The sequence below is a fragment of the Enoplosus armatus genome, chromosome 4, assembly GCF_043641665.1.
Source record: "Enoplosus armatus isolate fEnoArm2 chromosome 4, fEnoArm2.hap1, whole genome shotgun sequence".
Taxonomy (NCBI): domain Eukaryota; kingdom Metazoa; phylum Chordata; class Actinopteri; order Centrarchiformes; family Enoplosidae; genus Enoplosus; species Enoplosus armatus.
The window spans coordinates 16195426-16223247 of record NC_092183.1 but is presented as its reverse complement, the minus strand read 5'-3'; the positions used below and the strand labels follow the sequence as shown (position 1 = coordinate 16223247).

Sequence of the window (27822 nt, the reverse complement as noted above, 5' to 3'; positions counted from 1 at the left end):
ATCGCCTGTCTTACAGTTGTCCACAGTAATTTTGTGTGGAGTCGTTTTGAGGTTTTAGGATAGGGTGCCTGTGGTGTAACATGGGGTGGAGGTAAGGGGTGGGGCTGTCACAACGATCACAGTAGCTCAGTGTTTACAAGTGACGAAGAGATCGGCAACATGGCTTGTTTTTCCTGGTGAGCTGAGGATTAAGGTCCGAAGCTGCTTTGACTGACTAAGTAAATTAACCTTGTGACATTGGCAAGCTAACAGTATAGCAGGTTGTTAAAACAACGACTCGGATGACAGTCCGCGTGCATCTTCAAAAAAAAAAAAAAAAGATGGTAATTAATATATGGTGCTTTGTGAATAACATGTTGAAGAGCGGGCGAGAGAAATTGTACCACTGTCAGTAACTTCTCACATACCTCTACCTTCAGTTCATACTCTTTATTGACAGTGTTAACAACAATTGTAAAGTTGGCTCTGGAAGTCTTTCCCAGAGTTATAAACAAGCTCAAAGGTTGGTGGAAAAAACAAACCAGCTACCACATATTATATAGATGTGAAACATCTTTCCGCTGTTCAAAGTGTTGTGAATTCCACCAACAGAGGCGTGCCTTCGTCCCCCTCCTTTTCCTGTCAACACCCCTTGCTGTCCTCTTCAGTTTGGACTTGAAGCTTTAAATAGAAACGTGTTTGTTCTAATGTATAGAAAAGAGTGGCGAGACAAAAAGCAGAGAGCAAAAACATGAACAATATTTGTCCATCTTTTCTTCTCAATGTGTCCACTTTACTACATTTCCATTGCGCTTCCACGTGATTGGCAACATGCACTGAACTCACCACATAAAAAAATACTTTGCTAGATGGTCAAAATAAAGCACCACCCCCAAAACAACCACCACCATCACTCCCTTTTATTTGATGTACTGGTTTTCTAATAAATGCCTCAAAAACTGGTAGTGGTCTAAAAATAGTGTGTGGTGAAGCTAAAAATAGTTGCCTAGCTGGCGGTCCTTGCTGGGAGAGGGTAGAAGAATAGGCATGGAATCTCTCTCTCTCTTTCTCTCTCTCTTTCACTCCCCCCCTTCCTTGTGTTTGAAACAGGGTGGGAAGGGGTTGTTTTTTAAACAGAGGAGTGAGTAAGCGAAGTGTCAGGGTATTCATTCAGCCTCCGTCTCTCTTTCTGAGAATCGACCGTGAAGAGTCGCCCTCGGCGACCACATGCATAAGACCATTGGTCTGAGACCCTGCGGTGCCTATAAACATTTGATCCCTTGAATAAAGAAGTCTATTATTTAATTCACCCCCCCCACACACACACACACTTTGCCAAATAAAGGGCTTTCTGTCTCGTTGTTATCGAAAACGTTTTTATTGCAGTGAAAATACATTTTTCAAAAGTTATATTATCTATGTCAATAGAATTAGGTGCGTATTCTTCTGCGGGTCTGCCTATGATACATGTGACAAACCTTGAGAGGTGTCGTCACACTCACACGACCAAGTTTGTCTCCTCACCCAGCTCAACATTGTCTGCTCTAAGTCTTGGGCTGGCACACTAAAACACATCTGTCTGCGGCGCCAGCCTCAGACATAAAGAGCGCAAGTTTACTGAGTTTCTATTTTATAGACTATATGCCACTTCCACTTTTTAAGAGAGGCTAAAAGCAAGATGACAGATAATGTATATGATCTAAAGGCTGAGCATTTTATTCCACATCAGACACCCGCTGCCCAGAAAAGCAGAACCTCAGACAAGAAACTAAGTAGCACTTGGATCGCTGTCAGAGGTGTTTTTTAAGGTCAATATACTGAAGCGGAAGTCTGAGGTACTCACACCACAACAACAAAAAGAGGTTTTAAAAATAGACTGTTTGAAATGTGCCAATATGTGGTCCCTGTGGTGTGGAGCGGTGAAAAAGGCAGGCCACTTCTGAGGCCACACTGCCAAAAGGCAAGGCTTTTCCACTACACAGCCCAAAACAATTCACGCCAGCCATTAAGATGAAATGATGCCTTGTTCTTTGAAACTATTTGTGGAAAATTCAGAATAATGAAGATCTATTTTTATAGATGGCATTCCCTGCCCTGCCTGGAGCCTCCCCCCTGGCCTCAGCCCCTCCCCTGCTATGATTGCTGCTTTGGGCAGGGTGTGGAAACTCAAGGTCACAGTATAGAGGTCAACCGGCTGGTCATTGTTACTCAAGGCCTCCCTCAGGCTCCCTTTTCCTGCTGTGGCACCACGCGATAAGAGACAGAGAGACAAAAGACGATAAGTGACGATTGGTGGGGGGACAAAGAAGGAATAGAGGATAGCTGGAGGGGCACTTAAAGTCTTACCCATTGCCACCCTAAAGAACTGGAGTCATTTTGCTGAGGCTGTTACACTGTTACTATCTGATGGTAACTTAAAGTAATTGATGGCTTTATTGATGATGTCACAGTGCAGTCACATAGTAACATGTGCGACATTACATAAACTGCTTATTTAGCATTACAGTGTATGAAGCAAGTATGTTTTCGACACACAATTTAGCCTTGGCAAATTGATTTGTATGCTGAATCAGGAATACATATAGACACATTCTCATTTTCTCTCATTTGAATAGCAACTGGAGTGTAGACTGGATGAAAGATGGGTAAGTTGAGGGTGCAGACATAAGGGCCCTCTTTTTCCAGTTTCACTGAGCTGGCATTGTGTCTCATAATGTCTATCTGGGTAATTATACAGTGTAGTGACTAGTCTGAATGACCACTTTGTTCCCCGGGCCTGGATGCTGCTGTAGCAAACAGTGTTGGATTCTGACATGTGCTTAGTGTTTGTCTATTCCATATGGGAAACACTGCACCATCTGGTATTGTGCTGTGTACTGGCTAGCTAAGACTATCTGTCTGTGAGTGGGCTCTCGTCTGCAGTGGGCTCTTCTTAATGGTGATTTTAGCACATGCACCATCGCAATGCCAGTTTGGAGAAATGTGGAGGAACCTTGTTGCGCACAGTACCCTTTCTGTCTCTCTCACTTACTCTTAACACTTTTCTCTATTTTTTGCTCTGATTCTCACTCCCTTTTTTAGTGTTTAGTCAATCTAGTAATCCCTAGACAGTTAGTAATTACGCAGTTAGCCAGCATTATTACTGAACACACGACCACTTTGCCCAGGGATGATGGATCCCAGACGCCAGCCTTTGATTCATGATTATAGTGCAGCAGGGCACCAGGAGTAAGGGGCTTCAAAGCCACCAAATCATTGAAATGTCATTGATGCGATAGTTTTTCAAACGTCGGCTCAACCAGTGCAAAGGCATGCACAGATGATGACAAAAAAACAGGCAGGGACAGACTGTGATTTGGGGGTCCCATTCCTCAGATTGGTAACCTACAAAATCAACCCCCCCCCCCCAAATGCTCACTCGCACACATACACACACTCACACACACCATGTAGCCATCATCCATGGGCATGCCCCTCGACATGGTCCTGGCATGTTCAAACCACGCTTCATGAAACTGTGGCCTTCTTGCCTTTGGTCTGCCATCTGCTTCCAATAAACTAAGCCAGCCTGATCCCTCTGATGTTCCCTCCACTCTGAAAAGCAGAGAGAAAGAAAGAGTGAGCGAGAGAGACACAGAGAGTGAGGGGGAGAGACAAAAAACGAGAGCAAGTAAGAATGAGCCAGACAGACAGAAAAAAGAAAGAGAAATAAGGAGAATGAAAGCACATCTCAAACATACTATTACCCCATCCCTGCCGCCAGCAAGGCCACCCTGAGTGTGCTCATTGTGCAGTGGTGCTAGGGGGTCTTAATCCACAGCGGGTCCACTTTATGAACACCTCCATCTTGTTATTTGTGATGGAAAGGGACAATGTTTCTCCCCATTGCCTCACCCCTACTGACACTGAGCCACATTGCTCCTTACCAATCTGCTCTGACGAAATTGAGTTTGTCAATTGGTAAAAGCAAGGGTGCTCCCTGTTGTCCTGTGGTTTTCCAAACTTTTCCTTTTTTTGTCACTTTCTTCCCTTAAAACGATCATGATCTAAATCTTAGGTTTGCAAATTAGCATAAAGACCAGGCCAAGAAAATACAGTATATTTTTTAAGGCTAACCCTGCCGTATTCCGTTCAGACTTTTGGGCGTTGTGTGAATTTAAAAAGCCTATTTAATTATTGTAGCCCCTAGCTTTAGATGACATTTTCTTGAAGATTATTTGGGAACCCTTTTAAATTCCATTGGGATTCAGTTTTGGGTCCTAAACCAGTTACTGAAAAGACTATCTTGCATGTTGTAGGTGCACCCTGTGGTCACACTCAACCTACACAAATTCCCACGCTTTCCGAAGGCAAGTCTGTACAATTTGCATACTGTCATGTCTTCAAGGAGTATCTTCGATTGTCAAAGTGAATCAATCTGTTCTCTACTGTTTTTAACATTGTGACAAACAGAGACTGAGACCCTGCCAGGCAAAGCTGTTTATTTCACTGGCATTTTATTATATTTTAACAGCACAGCAAACATGATTAACCATAAGTGGCACAGTTATTAATGCTTTTATATTGTGCTCGTCTGTCAGCGACTTGTTTTTCATCGACTGCTGAAATACAGTGTAAAACCATAAACTGCTGCATTTATTGGGGAAAACTCTTTGTGCCCTGGTACTATACTATCTTCTTTCATAAGCCTTGGTTTTGCTTACAATAGTATGTGTATTCTGAAGACCATACAGTGTTGGCAAAGAAATAAAAGGCCTATTATAAACTGGCTGTTTTTGTAGAGGGTTTTTGCGCTGATGCTGTCAGCCATTTGGGTTGAAGACATTGAGAAACATTCACTGGCCTGGCTGTCGCCAATAGCCATAAACACAATATTGAATGTGTCGTACCCTCCAGCCACTGCCAAGATAACTGCAGAGGGGAATGGTCAGTGAATGAAGCTCTTTCCAAACACAACCCATGAACTAGCCCGAGTCTATCAGAAATAAAGACGTACCCATCAAGCCAACAGTGTTTTCACTAAGCTTCTGTTGAGATGTGGTAGTATCGCAGAAAATGAGGGGAAGAGGACAGTGGTAGGGAGACAGAGACAGACTGAGCAGCAGACTGAGACGAAAGATGGGGGCAGAAAGACGGATAGAGGGATAGAGAGGGTGAGCAGGGTGGCAGAATGCCGAGCAGACGGATCCTGGTATGGCAGGAGCTCTGGGCAGGCGTCAGCTGTCCCTAGCAGACCCCCTGGGGCCACCCAGAATTCACACCCAAATACCCTCCACAGTTTCTCTCGAGAGCTACATGAAGTTATCACCCACACCTCAAACTATGAAATGAGTATATGGCTGTACTTTTTCCTGCAATTAAAACATCAGAGAACTCAAATCTTTGACAGATGTACTAACACCAAGCTATAGACAATGTGAATCAGTTCCCTTGTAGCCGCTTTACTTGGCCTCTGATTATCTCAATCTAGCCCAGGTTGCCTCTCTTAGCCTTGCTCACTGTAGCCCATCTTAGCCCATCCTGGTCTGGGCCAGCCTAGCTGAGGGTACAGAGCTGAAGGGTACCGATGAGACGGGTGTCTAAGTATGTAGGACGCCGTGTCTATGCTGTGCCTGCTTCACACAGGCCCTGTGACAAGTCGAGTCATGAGGGAGCATCATGAAGAAGGAGTTTAATTAGGAGCAAGCCTCCAAAGGGGCCACAGAGAAAGACACAGAGCCAAGCAAGCATATACAGCTTTTTTGCAGTTTTTTGTCTCTGTCACACTTTTTCTCCTTCCTCTGTCACATATACTGTACTCACTGGCTGGTGACTGTTCACATTGAATAGTTTATAGCTTTTCTCCATCAATATTTCTCTCTCATGAACTGTTTTCTCACTAAACAGTATGTCTGCATTTTGTCCTTTTTTTCTGTTAAACTGAGTACGGGGAACTTTGTTTGGTTCTTAGTCTTTTTATTTCAAAATAAAATGTTTGAATCTCTGATACAAGTACAAAAAAAAGAAAAAAAACCATTAGTAAATGAATGTTGAAAAATGGCAGTTTTGTAAATAGAGGCCATAAAATGGCTATAAACTTCAATAATGCTCCATGAAAACTTTTCCTTTTATGCCTGAAGAATAAAATAATGAGCATTTCTTTATGAAACTGAAAATCCTAGTTACTTGATAAATTGAATAATTTTAATATGAGAATGATAATTTGGGTGAGTGTTTTTTGCGCATAAAATTCTTGGCACAAGTGAACTGCACCAAAGTGTTTTTGTTTAATCCTCATCCTATTAGCATATTCCCCAAAGACTCTATTTTCATGCCAGCTCTTCGTACCCATACTCCTGTTTCTTTCAATATAAGGGTAGCAGCTCTCTTTCCAATGATCATTATAAGTCATTTTTAAATATATGTCTTTGATGTGTCTTATATAGTGATGATGTCACAGAGTAACAGACTCAAAGCCTTGTTTGGAGCAGCAGCCAGAGCCATGAAATACATAACAAAAAATTCAGGGTACAGATAAAGCTATGGGCTATTAGAGAAGGGGAAAATATATAGGATGACGAGAGTAGGGCGGCAGGGTGGTGAGGCGGAGAGGGCAAGAATTAGAGGCCCTTCTATGGCTATATGAGGACTCCAACGGATCTGATTGGTTGTTGGGTTGTGTGTCAGCCTTTGGCAACAGGTGATGTCTTTAAACAGGTGGGCATAACTGGGATGAGTGGCATACCGCCCTTGTACCGCACCCTCAATGTGCTGAGCCCTGCTGGAAAGCTAAGCCTGGGCCACATGCTTCAAAGTCATATAACACTCATGCCCTGGCTCCCTGCACCCCGTCAACACCCAATGCAACTATTGCCCAACCCCCTGCCAGACCACCAGCTCAGTTGCCCCATATGGGTGTCACCTTTACCCCAGCCCTCGTTCGCCTCTCCCAGCAATGCCCTGCTGCTTCTTCCTAGAATGGAAGTGAATCTCTCATGCAGTCTGCGCTGGTGGCGGTAGGTGGTGGAGATCTGTGCAAGTAGGAAGAAAAGCTGTTTTTTTTTGTCTTGCGTGCATTCTCATGTGAACGGAAAAAGGCCAGCGGTTCAGCTCTTGTCAGTTCGATATGATGCATCGCCAAGGCCAGAATGAAACTGCACAAAAGAAAGAGCGAAAGTTTTACATCTCACGCCTTTGCCAAAAAAGACAGCATGCTAAACCTCTGCAACCCCTTTGTTCTTTTGACTCATCCACCTCAGATAGAGCAAGAGTGCCTGATTCACTGTAGGTCTGTTAGAAGTCAGATCTCCTGCATCGCCTTGGTTGATTTGTTTGGTGTGATTTCCTGAAGACTGTCAAAGATGTGAGAGACGCTTTCAAATTCAGAATTCCAGATTTCCACTCTGGGGGCCAAGTGAGGATTCAGAGAGAGAAGAGGAGAGCCAGCAAATGTTGACACGCTTACAGTAGCTGCCTCGCCACGAGACGCCTCAGGAATCAAACAGTTATCGCACACACAAAAGAAGCCCTCTAAGTTCACTAAAACCACACTCAAAACAGGCCTTTGTTGTGCTGACATGAGAGATGACTGGATTGTTATTTGTTTTCTAAGCAGGCAGATCGCTCCCTGTCACTTCTACTGCTGGTTGTGATGGAGTAGCTAGCACTCGTATCTTTTCCGTGAGTGAGTACTGACGGAGACAAACAAATGAGAGGAAGAAGTTCACCAAGATTAACTTATCTTAGCATCTATCTTCCTCCTTTCTCCTGCTCAGTCTCTCTTTCTTTTTTTCTTGACGCTAACACCCACTCTCACACGCCCACACATGCACACACAAACACAGACTCATTCCCCTCTTTCCCCTCCCACACACAGACACATACACACACACACACACACACACACACACACACTACAACATATACAGAGAGAGACACACACTCACTTGATCAGCATCAAATACAGGGTGTGCTAAAGTAAATTTAATTACGTCTGTCTGATATGGAGCTTCAGATGAAAGTAGGAGAGCACAGTGTGAAGCGACGACTGCACAGACAGGAGCAGGCCCGTGATATTCCTCCTGTAGACTAATCTCCCTTTATTAAAGCCAGGAGGAGAGAGGGAAGGAGGGGAGAGAGTGAACGGGGAGGGTGGAGAGAAGGAGGGGGGGTGCCTTTGATGAGATCTCTAACTGTCAGCTACTGTACTTTTCTTCTCTTCCGCTCTGTCTTTGTCTCTCACTTTACGAGGCAAATGAACACAGCACCTATCGGTACATGCCTACTTGCTCAAGCAAACATACCCTTGTGCTATCACACACAATAATGTGCTCTGAAACTTATCCCTGTTGTTATGGTTGTCAACAATATCTAAAAAAGGACAGAGCTCTCTCTCTCTCTCCCTCTTGCGCTCTCTTTGTCTCTGTCTCTTTTCCACTCAGAGGGAGTGGTGAGTGAGTGGAGAGTGTGCCTGTCTGCTGTTTTCTGGCCACTCTAATGGGGGCAGGTGGCCATCAGGTGGCCAAAACAGAAACTGCCACATTTAATAGCACATATACCACAGTCATGAACTCAAGCACCTCAACTGTATTTTAATTCTATTTCATGTCCCACTGATGATTATGGTTGTAAAATGTGTTTTACTTTTATGACTTTTTCCCTTTCCTGTGTAATTATGAGGTTTCAAGGTCCCGTGATTTGTCATTCGGTCAAGAGTAATCATTTGTTATGTCTTGTTATTGGATGCGATTAAATCCTTTGTGCCATCTTGAATGTTAGCTGCATGTTTACTTGTTCACAAAGCAGCCAGTGTATCCTTGTGTCACCTCATGTTGATGGAGGTTAGAATGGAGCCTGCCAAAATGATGAATTGAAAAGGTTAAAGATCTTTTGTAAAACAAATTCTCAGAAACAGAGCCCGTTTCCAAGTCTTTTGGAAATCTAATCATTTGAAATAAATTCAGAAACTTTTGTGTTTAAAAAATGTTTTTTCTGAACCTCCTCTAATTGGACTTTTATGAGGATCGATTCTAAAAGGTGCCTCCTGACAGTCATCGCCATACCCCCATCCATAACCCAAAAGCCCTTCAACTATGTTGTGCAACTGCTCTGTTTGCAGACATTGAGAAAGAAGGGCCTAAACGGCTGTGACAGCCCAGATCCCGACGCAGACGACTCGGTCGGCCACAGCCCCGAGTCCGAGGACAAGTACAGGAAAATAAACGAGGACATTGATCTGATGATCAGCAGACAGAGACTGTGTGTAAGTACCTCTTGTTGAACCCCAAGCCTTCCTCTCACCTTTCTTTCCTCTCTTTCCCCTTTTTTCCCCCCTGTGCTTTCTGTCGCTTCGTCCTCGTCTCCTCGTTTTCGTCATCTGTTCCTACCACCCATCTCTCCATCCCTTCATCTGTGTTTCCCTCCGTCCGTCTCTGTGGTTGTGGGACCTGGCAGGCATTGAGCAAGAAGGAGAACAAAGGCGGCGAGAGCCCGGAGCTCGAGTCTGCTCTCATCCTCACCCCACGCACTGAGGAGAAATACAAACAGATTAACGAGGAGTTTGATCACATGATTAAAACTCATAAGATACCTGTAAGTACTGGGTTGTCGCTACGCAGCACCAACCGCAGGCTAACAAAATGCTGACTGGCCAGTAACTGTTGAGCTAACCCAGCTAACCACCATTGTTTGCCACTAGACTAAATACACAAAGTGAGAGTAAGACTAGAGTGAGATTATGTTGTATACTTACACTGAAAAAAAATGACAGTTCTTTGATTTTGCTTGATTACAGTTGAGGAACGGTCCTCTAATTTGACACAACTGTAACCATAACTGGCAGGAATTTTTGCTATAGTAATTGCAGACTTTCTCTCATGACAAATTTTAACCTTACTGGGTTCCCTCCTTGAACCCATTACCCATAATGCCTTGCCTGGCTCTCAGGGGAGGTGTGGTCTGCATGTGCTTTTCCTTTTCCTGCACAAAAACACCGTGCTCAGTCACCCGCAACAACAAGGACAGACACTGTGGCAATGAAACAGCAGCAGACGTTCATAAACTCTTGTGCATATCTCCTCACGAAAACTCAATCATCTCCCGTCCTTGCTGAAGTAATTGAAGGCAAAGTCTTCAGTAGCCTCACAGCATCTTTAAAACAGCATCTTTGTTAATGGCCGTCGATAGGTCAAGACATGTCAGCAGCTGTATTTATATTATATAGTGTTATTTTATCAGAAGAATCTAATCTATAGCCAGCTGCCAGAAACCACAAAATAAAGGCTGCTTTCTATGTAAACTGAGCCTGCCCTTAATTCAGAAAGCACCATATTGGAATAGTTAGAGCTCTAGCCTTACAGAGAAAGAGATAATTCCATGGTAGATAATTCAGAAAAGAACAGTAGTGTCTAAGCCGCGTGGAGCAGGGGGAGATGTGGTTAGAAGCAGGGGTTGGTGAGCTGGGGTGGTGTGGTGGGGTGGAGTGGGTTTGGGATCGGAGCTGGGTGGGGATGGGGGTGGAACAGCAGGGGTGGTGGTGTTGGGAGGGGGGGCTCTACACACAACAAGTGGCAGTTCAGTGTGTGGTCAGGGTGGCTGCCAAGCACTGGGCCTCTGGATTGCAGGAGACTGTTGAGGGGACTGTGGGGAGAGGCGGAGGAGGAAGATGAGTGAAAACAGGAAGGATGGCACCGGTTAAAGGACAGCTTACAGACGGGGCCCTTACACCCAGCGATCGTGTGTGTGTGTGTGTGTGTGTGTGTGTGTGTGTGTGTGTGTGTGTGTGTGTGTGTGTACGTGCAAATGCGCACACAGAGACAGCTCCCCCACTCTTAGAAAACACTGCACAGAGAAGTCAGGAGGTATAAAAACTCCAACAAGGAATCCGAGATGGGAGAAATTACTGAAAGTCTCGAAAAATAAAACAGGACCAGAGACAGCCCCTCACTGGTCATAAAAGAAAGCATCCATAGCTTTTGGCTAGCCGACTCCTGTGTAAAGTTGCAGTAAAAGCGAAACGTGCGGAGGCCCGCAATGAAATATGGTTAAAGTAACCGTCTTTGTACTTTGAAATAATATTTGGCCTGCAAAAAGAACATTAGCAAAAGGGAGAAAATTGAAGAAGACGAAGCAGTGCGAGGGCACATATCCCACGTCCACGTAAGCCAGGCTGATGATCCCCCTGATGCGCTCACTCCATGGCTCTGAGACACATGGCAGTAATTTAGGGCCCTATTTTCTACTTCCTAAAGCTAACATGCAGGATCAACCACTTCCAGGGCACTCCCAAGGTTAAGCCCTTCTGCCAAGTGACACAATAAACATGACAAACTAGACGCCTGGGGCTGGCAGGCTACCTCTACTCATGTTGCTGATGAGACTGCTGACTGATCTGAGTCTACCACTTAAAAACACTTTGCATTAGCTCCATGTGACAGAAAAATAAATTATTCCTAATTGCATTCAGTTCTCCAGTCTTGAATCTACATTTGCAAGAAATACTGCAGACTTTTTTAGTGAGGTGAAGACAGACTGAATTATCTTTAGCTCTTTTAGAACAGTGGGATGCCATTGGCTTTATTCCCAGTAAACCATTGCCTTCTTACTCCTTTAATGTAATAAACCAGGGATGTATTTCAGGGAAAATAAATGCAGTCACCACAGCGTAATATTTCCTCAGGTCAACCTTTTGCCTTCACAATGACAAATGTCACAACATGTAAGGGGTAAAAAACGGAATTCTTTACAGAAAGATATTTGTAGCCTCTATAATAACCTACCTATGCTGGATCAAGTTGGAATGACAAAGTATTGGCAACCTATATATCATCTTGGGGGCAATTTGAGCGCTTAACCTTTCGTTTTTGTGCAGTGCTCCCTTTCACCATCCACACTGCCTTGTATTTTTAGTCTTTTTTCTAAGAAGTTGTTCTCTGTACCATTCATCTATGCATGGCTGTCTATTGTTAGTTGTCCATTTGTCCTTTTGAACTTGGCCGTCTTTTTCCTTTTGACTGTTTCTGGAGTTACACTGTAGATACTTAAAGGGTTTTAAATATCTTTGTGTTCCTGGAGTGTTTCTGAATTGCCTCTTTCTCTTTTTGTGTCCATTGCTTTACTCAAAGGCCTTGTTTTAGTATCTTTAGTCTAATCCATCTCGTGTCTGTGTCTCTCTTTTTCTCTCTCTTTCTCAGCAGGCCATGCCCCAATCGAACTATGACATGCCCGTGTCCATTCCCGTTAGCAACCAGAACAATCTCATTTACAGCCATCCCGGCGGTTCCCTAGGCAACCACAACCTGTTGCCACTGGCGCATCATGGTCTACAGAGAAACAGCATGTCTCCCGGAGTTACTCACAGACCCCCCAGTGCAGGTAACACAGGCTGGGCCTAACATTCACTCAGGCACTCATGTGCACGCTGTTATCCCATCTGTCTATCCTCTCAACTGTGTGTATACATGTCTATCATGCTAATAGACACACGCATCAAATGCACAACTTATTTTATGACAGCTACCCGCAGTATTCCACCTAAAGGCAGTGAATGAATCTAAAGTCATCCCTCTGGTGTATATTCACATATTGCCTGCTCAGTATTTTGATGATTTAACATCACATTAAATCCTAGCCCACAGTCTCGTTGATTTAGTGTGAGGTTCTACACATAGGATGTCTGGACCTATGTATAGGCATTGAGTTGCTGGTGACATAAGCAAATCAGGCCTGTTGGTTTGTTATTGTTGTCCAAAGTCCTTTTTCTGTCCCTCTGGTCTGAAGGCTGCTGCCCACACCCTCACCCTGTCATTACAACTGGATGCTAGAAGCGCCAGCAAAAACTAAATATGAGTTTTGGCGCTCGCGGCATCCACACCAAACCGCACACGTTCTGGACCCTCCCACTCTTCCACCTCACATAGCTTAAAAATAATAATGTGTCATTTTTCTTGGACAGCAGCTCAATGTATCCACTCGCTGTGTCCAGTTGTTCAGAGTGTTTGGGTGGGAAGTGGTATTACTTCTGGTATCAGTGCACATATGATGTACTGACACACACACAAACACACACACAGTGGACTGTGATTAAATTGAGTTAGCTTCTGAAAGGCCAGCAAGGTAAGAGACAGGAGGCATAGTGGATGTAACGTGGGTGTCTATCCTCTAATGGTTTTCTCTCTTTTGCTCTCCTCTCTTTTTCATCTTTCAGGTGGCCTCATGGGTGCTGACCTCACCACTGGCGCAGGCACCAGTGCTGGTAAGAATGGCCTCCTCTTCTCACACACAGTTGTTTGCTATAACACACACACACATACACGGCACCCACTCACCCACTTTGGGCCATAAAATGCATGACTAATAGTAACCCAAACCCAAGTGGAGATTTTGTCCATGATGTGTTGATGTTAGTGGTCGTGGAGTTCATCTGGGAATGTTTGCCCAGTGCTGGGGCTGTGACACATCCTGCCTGCGTTCAGCTATAAAACGGTAGAACAAGTGGGGGGAAAGAGAAGTAAAATTACACTATATACCGAAGCAGCAAATTGACTGACGGGCAGTCAGAAGAGATGCAGGACTTTTGAATGTGCAGTCCAAGTTTCTCTGTTTCTCTGCATCCTGTCTCTTTATTTCTACCACCTCTTGGATTTAGATGTAAATTCAAAATGACAACATTCATGGCTCCCGTTTGGAGCAAGTTGTTTTTGCCACACAAACTCGCTACACACACAGTAACTGCTATCATATGTCTGTAACCAAATTAATTCAATGTTTGGAATGGCTCACCATGTCATAATGATCCCGTGGAGAGTCGAGCGACCCATGTTTGAGGAACATGTGTAAGGAATCTTATGTGTTAGCTTCTGTGTCAATGGGTTTGCCCCGAGGACATGTCAGGCCCAAGTTTATGGCAAAGCGACTCCCTTTTAAAGGGTTAAAATTTACAACCTCAACGTACAGTGCAGAGTGTAAATATGGAGAGTTGGGGGGGGGGTCAGTGGGGCACAGCTGGGCAGCCTTGTCTGGCCCCTAGGGCTCTATCACAAGGGGTCAATGCCTGGTTTCTCTGTCTGGTCACTCATCCCACACACAACAGGACCATTTGTTGTGGCGTGTGTTCCATCGACGGCGTGCTGCAGAGCATGCTTCAAATGTAGCCTTTGTGTCACCGCGCCGAAGGAACAGAGGCGCTCTGTGAGAGCTGTGTGTGTCGCTCAGCAGCAGCGAAAAACACGACGTGGAGGGAGAGTCATGTGGGAGCTAAAAGATTCCATTCAAAGCTCTCTTAAATCTCATCTAGGGGGAGAGAGAAAGAGAGTGTGGGGGGGAAACCCCAGTGATGAATATCCACTGATGGTGGAAGCATGTGTGCAAAGGAGAAACAGTGGGGGAACACAGATGGAAGTGTTCCGTGAACTTGGTCAGCCATTTTAATGATGTTCCTCTAAGTGACTCAGTGTGAGGTGGCCCAGCCACTGTGGCACCACAAAGACTGTTTTAATGTTCCTCTTCTCCTTACGGTAAGTTTTGATAAGCTGATTGTACAAGTAGCTGTCTGGCCCGTGTATGAGTGTCTCAAGTGGCGTGGCCTAAGTGACATAGGAGGAGTCTTGTGTCTGTGTGTCTGCAGATGTGTGCATGTGCGTGTGGTTCAGAAATGCACATAATCACAACACCTCCTTTGTGCCTCAGATGTCATGGATCCACTGTCTGTAAAGAGAGAAAATGACAGCTTTTAAAGCCCAACTCACATGGAATTAGCATTACCTGGAGCCCTGCTGTAGTTTGGAAGGATTGCAGAAGTCTTTTGTGTCTTAATCCCATAAGAGTCTCCCATGTCCTCAATCTGTAAAGTTATGATTCCTCCTACCATATTTCACCAAACACAGGTCTTCTGATAGTTTAAATTTAGTGTGAATTGTCATCTCAGTAAATTGTCTCAGTCTCAGTAGGCTCATGTAGCTGTATGGTGCCATGGGGTCATGGTTTCCATGTTGGTGAGAATAGTCCATTGGAACAGCCTGCTGATGTAGTATTCTTGACTTTAACTGTAACTGGACATTTTCTAATAGCTCTGACTTCACAAGTTGTGACAGAAACTGACATTTTCAAAAATGTCATAGCCCATGAGAGTTACTTTTTTTGGGGTATGCTATTTATAATACTTAAGAAGTTGCAATAATTGTTCACCATCAAAGGGAACAACGCAAAGTCCATTGTTGTTGTCAGTTGCCTAGCAACAGTGTTTTCATAACTTAAACTACTTAAACTCCATATTTGACTTCCCATATAGAAACTTGAGAGTTCCCTTTCATTGCAGCTTTAGCATGAAAATGCACTGTGTTTGAATGTAAATTTAATTGACACAGAACAAAACACTTTTTGTTTATTCTTTGCAAAATACGCTGCATGAAACACAGACGTGGAGGGTAGTCTAAATCACACGAGGTCCACAGGTAATTCTAGTCCAGTGCAAATAGGGCATGTTACTGAAAGGCTGAGTCATCACGTCTCTTATATGGAAATATTGTGGGAAGTGTAAACGTGCGTGCGTATGTTCGCCCATTTATATACACTATGTGTTCAATCTGTCAACTCCTTCGCTGGCTAGGAGAGAGCGTGAGGTGAGGAAAGAAACAGAACGTGAGTGGAAGAGAGAATAGAGCTGATGAAGGGAGCTCCGGACCAAGGCCCCAGCTTGTAAAAACCTCCCACCTCCGTTTGTGCAATTATTTAGCTGTCATCTATGCCCCGATCAGCACTCAGCTCACCAAAGCTCTACGTAGAATTGACGAGAAACTCTTCTTCTCACTTCTCACCTTGATTGCACACCAATTAATCCCTCAAATTAGTTACATATGAGGTATCTTTAAGAGGTCTTTGGTCAAAATCACAGAGAAACACGAGCTAACAAGCATACATAAAAGAACTGACGACGAGTCAGGTTCAGTAGATCAAACGATGTGTGTCTCAATCTTGGCAACACCTCACACCAACTGTACAAGTTGAAAGTGTGAGTGTGACACCTTAGTTCAGTTGGAGAATACAGGGTTGAATGCACATTTGGCCAAACCGCAACGGAAGAGTGTGTGTGTATGGGGAATAGAATGGAGCACGCCTGTTAGACCACAACAGGACATCAGAAATTTGTTCAGTAACAGTAAAATGTACATGAGTTTAACCACACCTCTCCTTTTTGTGTGTGTGTGTGTGTGTGTGTGTGTGTGTGTGTGTGTGTGTGTGTATGAGAGAGAGAGAGAGAGCGGGCACCCTGGGGGGGGGGCCTTGTCAAACACATGCATCTCGAAGTGCACTAAGTTGTAACCATGGCACCGATAGAGACAGATTGCAATCCTTCAGCTTTGACCTCAGCTGTCCCCCCAGCACCTCACAAATAGCAAAAAGCTGTTTATCTGAATCTCAGATCAGATGTTGTTCTCTATGTGTGATTTTTATACAGCAGCAAAACAGACTCCTGGCTGGGCTATGTTTAATTTTGGTACTTCCTCTAAACGGTTGATGCCAGCCTGCGCCGCAGCTCGACCGAGCATTAGAGGAGGAGAGTGGAAATGAACTCTGGATATCGTGTCCTCAGCTGATATAGTAGTCGAGCCTATGTGTCGCTATTGAATGCAACTTTCCTAAAATCAGGGTGATCATCTACAGAATAGGACGATTTGAGTCACAGTTCTTGCTTCATTAGCTTAATTAGGTAATGATTTTACTTTTGAAGTGCTTAAGGACTGGCCTATGCCACTCATGATCATAGTCATCTAGCAGATAATTGACTGGACTGCAGCCATCTCCACAGGGTGGCAATACACAGATGTCTGATTAACTGTCACCAAGATGAAGTCCGTGTCATCTTGACCAAAGTGTGTATTAATGTCTCTCTATGGCTCAGTCTCTTTTTATTCATCTGTACAGAAACACTGATGTACTTCCTGCTGGGTTATTTACTAAAGTGTGTGTATGTGTGGTGTGTGTGTCTGTTTTATGTGTGTGTGAGGTCTCATTCATCTATCTCCACATGCACCCACTCAATCTCACAAAGGGCCAGCTATGAGAATGAGAGAGCGGGAAAACTGAAGAGGCAGCTGCCTCTTTGCTAATGTGAGATTGACACTGGAACTAAGAGGGTCCAATACAAAACACACACGTGCATCCATATGCATGGCTCGTGCATAAGCAGTCATGTCTCATAGAGTCTCAAGTCATACTGTGCTTATGTACACTCAGTGTGACAGAGAAATGGTGCTTCTATGGAACCAAGCACATGTAAACTTGTATGCAGCGAAACATACAATAACACACAAAGCCTATGTTGTTAACATCAACTTATACAAGCTCACACATCACGCATGCCAGCAGAGGCACAAACGCATACACACACCAGCAGTCACACACACACACTGTTTTTCTCGTTTTCTATCAGACGGCCTCATTTTCTCTCACCGCTAGCGGTCGTTTACTCTTCAGATTGTTCAAATTGAGCTTTTGAGACTTTTCATTTCCAAACAACAAAAACCTCGCTCTCAAATTAAACAAAGATCAGCGAGGGAAATTGCCCAGGAAGACATCTGCGACTCATTTTCCCCTGGAGTATATGATTAGGAAATTCATTTATGTCTAACGTATAATTCCTGCCTGTCTTTCAAGTGGGAACGTCCACACACAGTGCCCTGTGTTCTACCCCTTGGAAGAAGGAAGGAGAAGTAAGGGGAAAAACAGCCTGTGGGATTGGGTTAGAAACAAAGACTATGTTGCTTGCAAGAATGCTCCACTCTCAGTTTTTTTAATGATGTTGCTGGGATTTCGCCCCACCGGTTTTTGTAGGAGGAAATGGGTGCTGCACTCGGCCCTCCGTACTTAGGGGAATGCAGATCTGGTGGCAACCCCAAGGCAGGGTCTTTGTCTGGAAGAACCGCACATGTGTTTAGCTCTGATGGCCAAATGATGGGTCCCATCCCTCTGTGGTCTGGTAATTAGATGTTTTTACACGATTCACTGGCTGTTGCAGAGCACATGTAGCCTTAACTGACAGCCACAGAGGTGGAGGGTGAGGTCCTATGGATGACTGCCAAGCAAACAGAGGTGATCATCAAGTCTGTTTGGCTATTTGCTCCACCAGTTTGTACCACTTTCATGAAAGACAATTTACAAGTCTTTACAAGACTGGTGAGTTAATACAATTTCTATTACAGGAAGTGGAGACAGAAACACTGAAAAGGACCACGAGCTGAAAATTCCTGTAGTTTTTCATTAGGCTACACCATCATGGACAGCAGGATTTTAAAGATTCATTAAACTTTTGAAACATGTAGCTTTGTCTTTGGTTCAAATACCATTCAAGAATATCATTATATTTAATGTTTTTCTGCCTCTTTCTCTCCAACCTTTCTTTGCTCTCTCAGGAAATGGATATGGGAACCACCGCAACTCGCCAGGTCTGCTGGTCTCTCCAGGTGGCATGAACAAGAACATGCAGGCGAAGTCTCCCCCACCCATGAACTTAGGCATGAACAACCGCAAACCTGACCTCCGTGTGCTCATCCCCCCTGGCGCCAAGAACAACATGCCCTCCATCGTGAGTAATTTTTCTATCCCTCTTTTCATGTCATCATTCCTCCTTTCCCCACCCCCCCCTTTCCTTACTGTATGTCTTCCTATCTCTGGGGGGTCTCTCGGGTTTGTTTGCTATTGTTTATTTCCTTTCATGTCCTCTCTGCTGCTTTCATCTCCTTGTATCAGACTTGGGTTGATGAGGTCATGTTTGCGATAAGCTTGACTTTAGGTACATGACATTTTTGTTATGTTCTCATGTGCCTTGACAGCTTCTAAAACCAACACCCTTCTTTAAAATGTACTCTTGGCCCACGTCTGATATACTGTCAGATATATTTCCTCTGCTGTGTCTGTGTGCGTATGTTGGCGCTTATACTATAGGTCCTGATATATTCCATCTATCTAATAAGGTGTGTTAAGTTAATATAGTTACAATAGTTCTTAGCATCCTCTTCTCACATTAGTTCTGTTTCGGTTGGCTCGCACCCACAACAACTCCATCCCTAGATCCACACTTAGTTACCACTTCTCGCTCACACTCACTAATTTGAATATATTACCCTCCCCTTTTAATGCGGTCAGTCGGAGGATGTCGATCTGCTATTGGTAAGTCATACTGCCACTCAGATTTAGAAATCAACAACCCTAAATAGAATCTAAAACTTGAAAGGTTTTCTAATCAGAAACAAGATAGTTATGGAGAGCATAATGTGCCTTGTAGAAGTGAGAGCATTGCAGTCACCTGAGTCTAACCTCTTAATTTGCATTCAATTTCTGCTGTCAGTTCTGAGATTATTACAGCTAGATACAGCGTTTTTGAAAAAAGCGCTCTCGACTCCAGAGTAACTTTCACCTTTATTGTTGCTGACTCTGCTGAAGACTCCAATGTCACCTCACATGACATTTTGTGAGGGCACATAGTGCCATCCAGTGGTGTGTCAGAGTAAAAGCAGCCTGGCCTCTTTTCTGCCTCAGCCCTTGTGTATCTACTCCTCCACCCTTCCTTTTATCTTTCCGCCTGCGTATCGAGTCTTGCGCCGTGCACGTACAGCTCGCAGCTTTTATTACTCCGAATGTAGAAATGAAGGGCAACAAAAGAGTACACTTTCATTTTTCATCAAACCTCCATTATTTTCTGCCAAACCCTCCCCTCCGCTACAGTAAAGTGCCTCTCCCTTGCTGTTGCTACCCTGCGTTGCCGTGGAGACCAATGTTACTATAGTGACAGTGGGCCCTCGGAAAGGGTGGTAAATGATAGGGTTGGCAGGGTTCAGCCGTGCCGCATGTCAAGTGATTAATTTCCCCAGAAGTTGGCATCACATTCATTCTCTCAGCATCTGTTGAGTGAAAGAAAGAAAGAAAGAAAGAAAGAAAGAAAAAACGTTCTCAGTTTACTGCAGTTTTTTTGTTTGTTTTGTCTGGGAGTTGATTTCATGTTCTCTTTTGCTCTCTGTGTCTTTGCTTCCTCTGTCACAGAACCAGAGAATAAACAACTCTCAGTCTGCTCAGTCATTGGCCACCCCAGTGGTATCAGTAGCAACTCCCACTCTACCAGGACAAGGCATGGGGGGTTACCCATCTGCCATCTCTACTTCTTATGGTACCGGTATGTACCACAGTGTGTGTACTGTGTGATATTTATACATTCAGTTCTCATTTGTTCATTAACACAGGCTCATTCTCTGTAATCACCATATATATGTTTTAGATAATGTAATATGATTTCAGTTAACCTGTGCTGTACCCAAATAACCAAAGACATCAAGTTTTGTTTTAGATGTTGTGCATCTGTAAAAATGATTGTTCGACTCATTTCAAGTACATGTGCTACTTTTCAATACCTCCTTCCCAAATTTAAGTGTAATATAACAGTCTAACAACAGATGGCGCTATTGTCACACCAACTAACACCGAACACATTCATGTAACATCACAGCAGCATTTATCAGAGCTGCATTCTCTTTTTGCAACTTTGTTTGAACTTCTTTGAACAACCTATAATCTACATCCTCCTCTTCCTCTCCCTGCATGTTTGTACACAGAGTACTCCCTGAACAGTGCAGACTTGTCCTCCCTGTCTGGCTTCAACAGCGGCAGCTCCCTCCACCTCGGCTCAATGAGCGGGTGGCAACAGCAACACCTTCAGAACATGCAGCATTCAGCCCTCGGCCAGCTAGGGTGAGTGCATTGAACTTCATTCGAGGTGTCGTGAAACGCATGATGTAACACATGAATTATCACTGTTTTCAACCTTCACTTGCAAGGTCCAACACAAATATGTATATACACCTCCCTCCCTGTTTTCATGAATATGTGAGTGTGTGTGGGTGTATAGGTGCTTGCATGCATGTTTGCGTGTGACAGACTGACTTTAAAATCACTTTGTTTCTTGCTCTGTAACTCTGTAACCCCTTGCGTTTCCTTTCCTTCCAACAGAAATTGCTCTAGCTCTCACTTATGTCAGGGTTCAAATCTCTCCCTGCCCTCTGCTCAAAGCCTGCACATCAAGTCCGAACCTGTTTCTCCTCCTAGAGATCGCACCAGCAGCACACCGGGGGGCTACGGTGGCGGCATACCACCTCCCCAGAACCCCTCGTCCCGCCAGGACTCGGGACGCTCCCCTGTTGATAGCCTGAGCAGTTGTAGCAGTTCCCACGAGGGCAGCGATCGTGATGAGCACAGGAATGAGTTCCACTCACCTCTGGGACTGGCCCGGCCCGCCCTGGACGAGCGTGAGAGCCCCTCCATCAAACGGGTGCGCCTGTCAGAAGGATGGGCGACATGATAGCTCTGTCCTCTCCCCGGCAGTGCCCCGAGTTGCCCTGAGCCCACCCCCGACAACGCAGCGTTACGATGCCCCTCAAGTCAGCTCCCTCCTCTTCCTCCTCTCACTCGATATCACGAGTCACTCACCACCCAACCCCATGGCCTCCCTCCTTTTATCTCTTTAACGCTGAAGGAAAGAAAAGGGACAGCCCTTTTTGAAAATATGTTTGTAATTTCTTTTCCTTTTTTTCTTTTTGCTGAGTGTGTGTGTGCTATACATATTGACATTATATAAACCAGTGGGGTGTTGTAATGGGGGTTTGGTAGGGTGGGTCTTGGTTGGGATGGGATCTGGGGGTATTTTTGTTGGGGAACTATGCATAAATTGTATTGTGTGTTGATAAAAAGAATCACGTATGCATATATCTTTACACGTGTGTGTATGTGTACATATATGCATATCAACAAATAAACAAAAAAAATAGTCAGGTACTCTGTTTCATAAAACGTACTCACACTTTGCCTCAGCGATATATCAGTGACTAGAGACAAAAAAAGAAAAAAAAAAACATTAACATGAGAGTGAGTGTGTCCAGTGGAAAACACCTTAGCACTTGAGTTGGACAAACAATACATGTGTACAGTGTCAGTTTCATTGCTATATACCTTCTCTGCAGTTCTCCCTTGCAAAAATGTGTGTTAACATTAGATGATGTCATGTTGCAGGTTCAACGTATTTATGTAAATAGAGGGTCAAGGGGGGAAGGGCAGGGGTCAAAACGTTGCCAGACATTACAAGATTTATTTACTCACTAAATGAAAAAGCTATTATGCAACATTTGAAGGATTGTACAGGTAAACAGGCCGACCCAATGCTAGACATGTGGAACCCTTGATGATTTTAGCGCTCCCCTTAAAGAACGGAGCTGAGCGAGGACCACCCTTTGATCTAAGAGCTACGTTAGTGTAATCAAGAAAACTCTGGATCCAGTATTAATATTCAGTGTTAATAAATTAAAAAAGGAAAAATAAAAAACAATTGTACGATACACTTGCTTATATTTTCATATGAAAGGAATACAATGCAAAGCATTTTTGTGGCTTTTTGTAGTTTCTATAAGCCAGAATGTGTTTTTTGATAGCTTTGCTAATAAGAGATGGATAGTTCGCCCAGAGGGGAAATGACAGGGCTTCGAAGTCCTAAGCCATGAAAAACAGACTGAGATCCAATGCTTTGCTGAACTGTTTTATCTTTGTAGAGGTTTGTTTTTAAACGTGTATTTCTAATTATATATAATAATGGTAATATTAAGAATCTTTAAAAAAAAATCTGTGAAATTAACATGCTTGTGTATAGCTTTCTAATATATAAATATATATACTAATGATTTTTGTTGGTTTCTTAGTGGAGTTTCTATGTGCAGCTGCACATGTTGTCTGGTTTGTTTAATTTGAGCCCTGAACAGTGCTGTTCAGGGGTGTATTTAGTCTAACCTTAAAAACCAGCTGGAAAGCATTGCCAGGGTTTGTGTGACGGAGGAAAGACAGGCTGGAATGCTGAAAAACAACCTGTTAGTGGAAAATGTCATGAGACTGGAACAGGGGATGACACAGAAATAAAAGTTGACACATGATGTACATGATTGTCACACTGATGAGGAAATATGACTGACCCTCAATCCACGTCTAGATGCATTTTAATGCATCGGATATTTCATTCTAACCTTAATTATCTAATTTAATATAGTTCATCTCATGAAACATGTTTTTGACATTATCAACGTTCTGCTCCATCTCAAATCTTCACCACAACCTTAGCTTGTGTTCAAGATGTTGCACAAGCCCCAGACCCAATCTATACAATTTTCTTTTGAATCATATTTATGTAATATCATTTTACAAGTGCATTGTGACTAATTATCCCTGAGCATTTGCAAACCTAATTGAATTCTACATCATCTTGTGACTCCTCATGTTCCACTCTTCAAAACATGGTTCCACATCATTTACCACATGTCACTGACAGTTCAGCGTCAGACACACAAGGACATATTGATCATGCTGGTCTGAAAGAAGCACAATTGTTTATTTTGAATAAATAGTTGTTTTGATTTTCTCCTTTTTTAAACAATGAAACTAGCCACATATCTCTCTGCCTCCCACTCCCGTATCTGCTGTCACTTAAGTGTTATGATATTTCTATGTGCATATTTCATGCAGGTTCACTATGTTGTTACTGTATACAGTCTGTGTAGTCAAACAGGGGCAGAGCCTCTATAATGGTGTTCTTCTCTCTCTCTCTTTTTTTTAATTCAATACAAAAAGGTTGAGAAAAAAATAAACATGTTTCAGGCAGCATAAGTGTGGAGAAACCAAAGCCAGTGGCATTTCTGTGTTGTAAACTCAACTTTTATTTTCACATTCTTTTATGGTTTTTGCAAGCATTGAAACAAGACAATAAAAGAATTTGCTCAAATGTACAATTGGTTTCACATTTCAATTTCAGTCAGTCAAGTAGATATCAAGCTGCTTTGTCAATACCAACCACAATAATGTACATGTTTTGTTGCTCATTTGTCCCCCTGTGCATTGCATTGGAGAGGTTAGACTCAAAAACCTATTTTGCATTTACAATTCTGTTACTCACGGATCAACAGAATCATTCAGGCCTGATCATGTGAAACACGTGCTTGATCAAAGCACGTTACACACTGATCATGCTGAGTGAAATAATGCCACCATGTCCGGATGATTCATTTGAATGCTGTAGTTTTGACAATACTTTTAACCAAAGACATGGAGGAAACTTGTCTTTATATTTTTTTTCTTCTTCTTGTGTTTGTTAAATTTGAAGCCATTCTTTTTCATCACCTGTTGATCAGTTGTTTCTTTGTCATTATTATAATAGACTAAATGTTGGTACCTCAAAATTGACCCAAGCAGTACCTCAGCTGATGTTTTGATAAGTCACTTGCAGTGAAAAGGGGAGACCATACACCTGTACAGCCATGTGTAATAACCATGTAATACCATTGCTTAAGGTCCCTACATTCACATGGGATTCTTTGTTGCTCCACTGTGTTTGTGGTTTATTTAAGTTGTATTCAAAAGCTGAAAAGGAATTTTAAAAAAAGAGTAATATGTTACAATGCTTAAAAAGTCAGTCTGTAGTATCAAATGTAGCTTGTATAAACCTGAAAATGGGGGAGGTTTGGAACTAATGTTTTCTGGAACGCAAGAGCGGCTTTCAGCGGCATAAGCTGGCCTTTGTCGCCACTTGAGACTAAGATGGTATTAAATTAAATCCACATCTCTGTAACTCAAGGGACTTGATTCAGCTGTATGTAGTGAAAACGTATGGGGATGAAATAAAAGTCTCCTCTGCTGGAGGGAAAGGCTATTTGTATTTTGCAGAGATTTCAGTAAAGTTACTGGCTTTCTTAGTTATCCTGATGTGACTTGGTGTGATTTCATTGTGTTTGACTTGTTTCTGCATGCGTCTCTAAACTGTGGTTACTTTCATACTGTGCAGACTCCAGAAACCACATCAACATGAAAATCCTGCACGACTGGAAGTCGGTGCATGGTGCCATAGCAGCTTCACTTTAACACAATATAAATTGTATGACATTGACATAACGACAGTGGCATCATTTTCACATTTGCTTCTTTTCGTTTACATTTGAAAACATGTGGCATTTCAACATAAGGTATTCATGCTGAAGACATTTATTTGACATTTAAAGGCAAAGTTTATCTCACTTAACATTACATCATCTCTCTCATTGATACATTATGCTCCAGACAATACAGATGGACCTTAAATTCACATGTTCATAAACGATGCAATCACAGTGATCTGCTCCTACAAATGAGGGAGATGTGAATAATTCCCCTAAAACACACACACACACACACACACACACACACACACACACACATGGTCTAGGCCTACTCCAGTACTGTGTCATTCATTCTTGAATAAAAGAAGAAAAAATGAGAAGAAAGACAGAAAGAGAGGACTGAAGAACTCATTCAGTGAAATTCAGGATTTTCTTGTCTTTTTTTTGCAACAATCAGGTGGGAAAGTCTCGCGCAAAGAAATTGCAGTAGAGCTGTTAAGAAGTGCGTATTAATTTATAATGGCGGCGGATGGCGCGTTTCTCACTTCTGAAAACACAATAATCAGTAACAACAGTTGCACATTTATTAAGGGATGATGGTGTGATTGTACTACGTTGTCAACACGCAAACACTGATTATAAAAATGACAAACATTTTTATCCCGACTGGAGGTTTGACGCGTCTCTCTGCAGGCCTCTGTGTTTCCTTTCCTTTCTACCGCCAGCATAAAGTGCACGTCTTATTATGGATAGTGGATAAAAATAAAACAAACAAGCCAAACAAAAATATCTTTTCCTATAGAAACGTCCCGTGTCTTTCCTTTCTGTTTTCGCACAGTATCCTTACTCCAACTTATATTTATAAAATATAACATCTATGGTTTTTATGGGATTATTGTTTTTGTTTTTTTCGTTAGATACGTGAACGACGTGAAGATATATCATAATAATCATTTCCCATTCGGAACTCGGGGAGCCACGTGTCCTCTTTAATTGAATCAGTCCCATCAATTGGACTCAAGGGGAAAAAAATGTGTTATGATACTTTGACTGAGAGTACCTGTAAATGCATCCTACCTGTAGGATGAAGTTAATTCAAACACTTGTTTCATAATCATGATACATTTCATTTTCATTTAAAATTTCGATTTTAAAAGCAACGAATTGTAACAATGTAATCCTCTCAAAACATCCCGATCAAACGTTTCTTTTGTGGGTTTGAGTGACTCTTCCCAATAAAAAATAATAATTTGGGAGTCAGATTTTCCATCTGAAAAAAACTAAACAAACAGTTAATAGTCATATATATATAGCTACATTTTCAGTATCCAATTATACAGGTTGGAGTCGATTATTTTCTTATCAAAACACGCAAAGCATAATAAAAACAATCGTAAGTCTTACAACGTTGTGTTATAACGCTGCCTCAAAAAAGTAAATTCAACACACTTAGGCGAGAGTCACTAGAAGCTTAATGTAACTGCCGACACAAAAACGGACATTGACAAAACGGTTTTTTACTGAATGTGCAAAAACATCAAAGATAACGAAACTATAATTCCAGGGAAATCCTTTCAGAGTCTACCCTACTAATTATTCTCTTAAAAGCACTCTACTCTGAGTTTGTATGGCGTTACTGTAAATGTGTATTTGATTTGTTGTAATACTGCAGTATTCAGATAGGGACCTGTGTGTCTGTGCTGCTAAACAGCGAGTTTTATGGTTTTATAGTTTATCGTATTTTTTATCTCGACAATATTCCTGCACTGTGTGAATCCTTCTGGGTTACTATGCGTTTTTTGCAGGTTTTAATTAGGCCGCTCTCCATGAGGTCCCTCCACTGCTTCAGTACATTACATTACAGTAAGCCTAGCAGTTTCAGAGGGGTTGATGCCAGGAGCCTGTGGATAAGAAGGCTGATAAAGTCTCTGTGGGCACAATATAATTTATAACCTGTCAGAAAGAATCTATTGTGACAACAGTTCTCACCGTTTCTCAAAAGGTCAGACTGATGCAAAACACGTCTGAACTGGCAAACAGGTTGCCAACGTCTGATCAATCTCCCGTTGGGCGCTACAGATATGAGGCAAATAAAAGCCGAGAGAGAGGTCAGAAAACATCTGGAAATATGAAAGAACTAGCACATTAATGTCTCAATCGAAATGTTCAAAAACAAATCAAGACAGCATATTTGAATTTACTAACAGCCAATAAAAAAAAAGAGAAAACATGTTTTAACACTGCAGAAACCTCCACAGTGACGGAAGTAGCCTTTCATGTTCCACTTTAGGACCACATGTTAGGATCTGGAGAAGTCAGTCAAGTGTAACATCTTATCTAACTGGGCGGTGGCAATTTAGGCTTTCAGCAAAAAAAGGTATTGTAAGATTAGTATGCACGTACGTGCTTTGTGTGCGACATTTTACACGCATTCATTTGCACGGTCTGAGGAGGGTGGGGTGGCGGCGCCAGCAGGTGAACATCAGTGACCGCGGAGGCTGGCCACGTTTTCATCATCTGCATTCTCCAAAATCACCACTAGATGTCACCATTTAGTTGTCTAGTCAAGCCCCCCTTCACCTTCATCCTCCTCATCCTCAGCCTCCAAAGCTATCCATGTAGATCGAGCAGACACCAATAAGCCTGTGTACTCCAGCAACTGCTCTACGAACATTTTTTTTGGTTTGAGTGTCAGTGCGAGATAGAATATTCCTCCCGGATCATTTCAATCTGCTCATTATTATTTAAGATATGATTTTAAAAAGGATACGCTGTAAAGTTAAAAACAACAGCGAGACGATAAAAATAATGTTAAGAATACCTAATGATAATGATGATAATAATGTAGAACAATGGAAGCTTTCACATGCACATATAATGTATGAACTTCTGTCTGTTCCCTGCTACTAGCAGGAAA

The 27822-nt window shown here is 42.8% G+C and overlaps 1 protein-coding gene across 12 annotated transcripts in view; it reads left to right on the top strand.

Annotated features, from left to right (window-relative positions):
* mef2cb (myocyte enhancer factor 2cb) overlaps positions 1–21444 on the top strand; it is a 37055-nt gene extending 15611 nt beyond the window's left edge. The window contains exons 3-10 of one of the 12 annotated variants that reach the window (XM_070904982.1): positions 9077–9136; positions 9412–9549; positions 12153–12339; positions 13163–13210; positions 18366–18538; positions 19993–20122; positions 20559–20694; positions 21049–21444. In XM_070904982.1, coding sequence (XP_070761083.1) covers positions 9077–9136; positions 9412–9549; positions 12153–12339; positions 13163–13210; positions 18366–18538; positions 19993–20122; positions 20559–20694; positions 21049–21301 — 1125 coding nt within the window. In that variant the 3' untranslated portion in view covers positions 21302–21444. Of the gene's footprint in view, positions 1–9076; positions 9221–9411; positions 9550–12149; positions 12340–13162; positions 13211–18365; positions 18539–19098; positions 19123–19992; positions 20123–20558; positions 20695–20952 lie in introns of all 12 variants that reach the window. The other 11 variants (XM_070904977.1, XM_070904987.1, XM_070904981.1 and 8 more) reach the window with 11 other exon arrangements.
* Positions 21445–27822: the final 6378 nt, after the last annotated feature.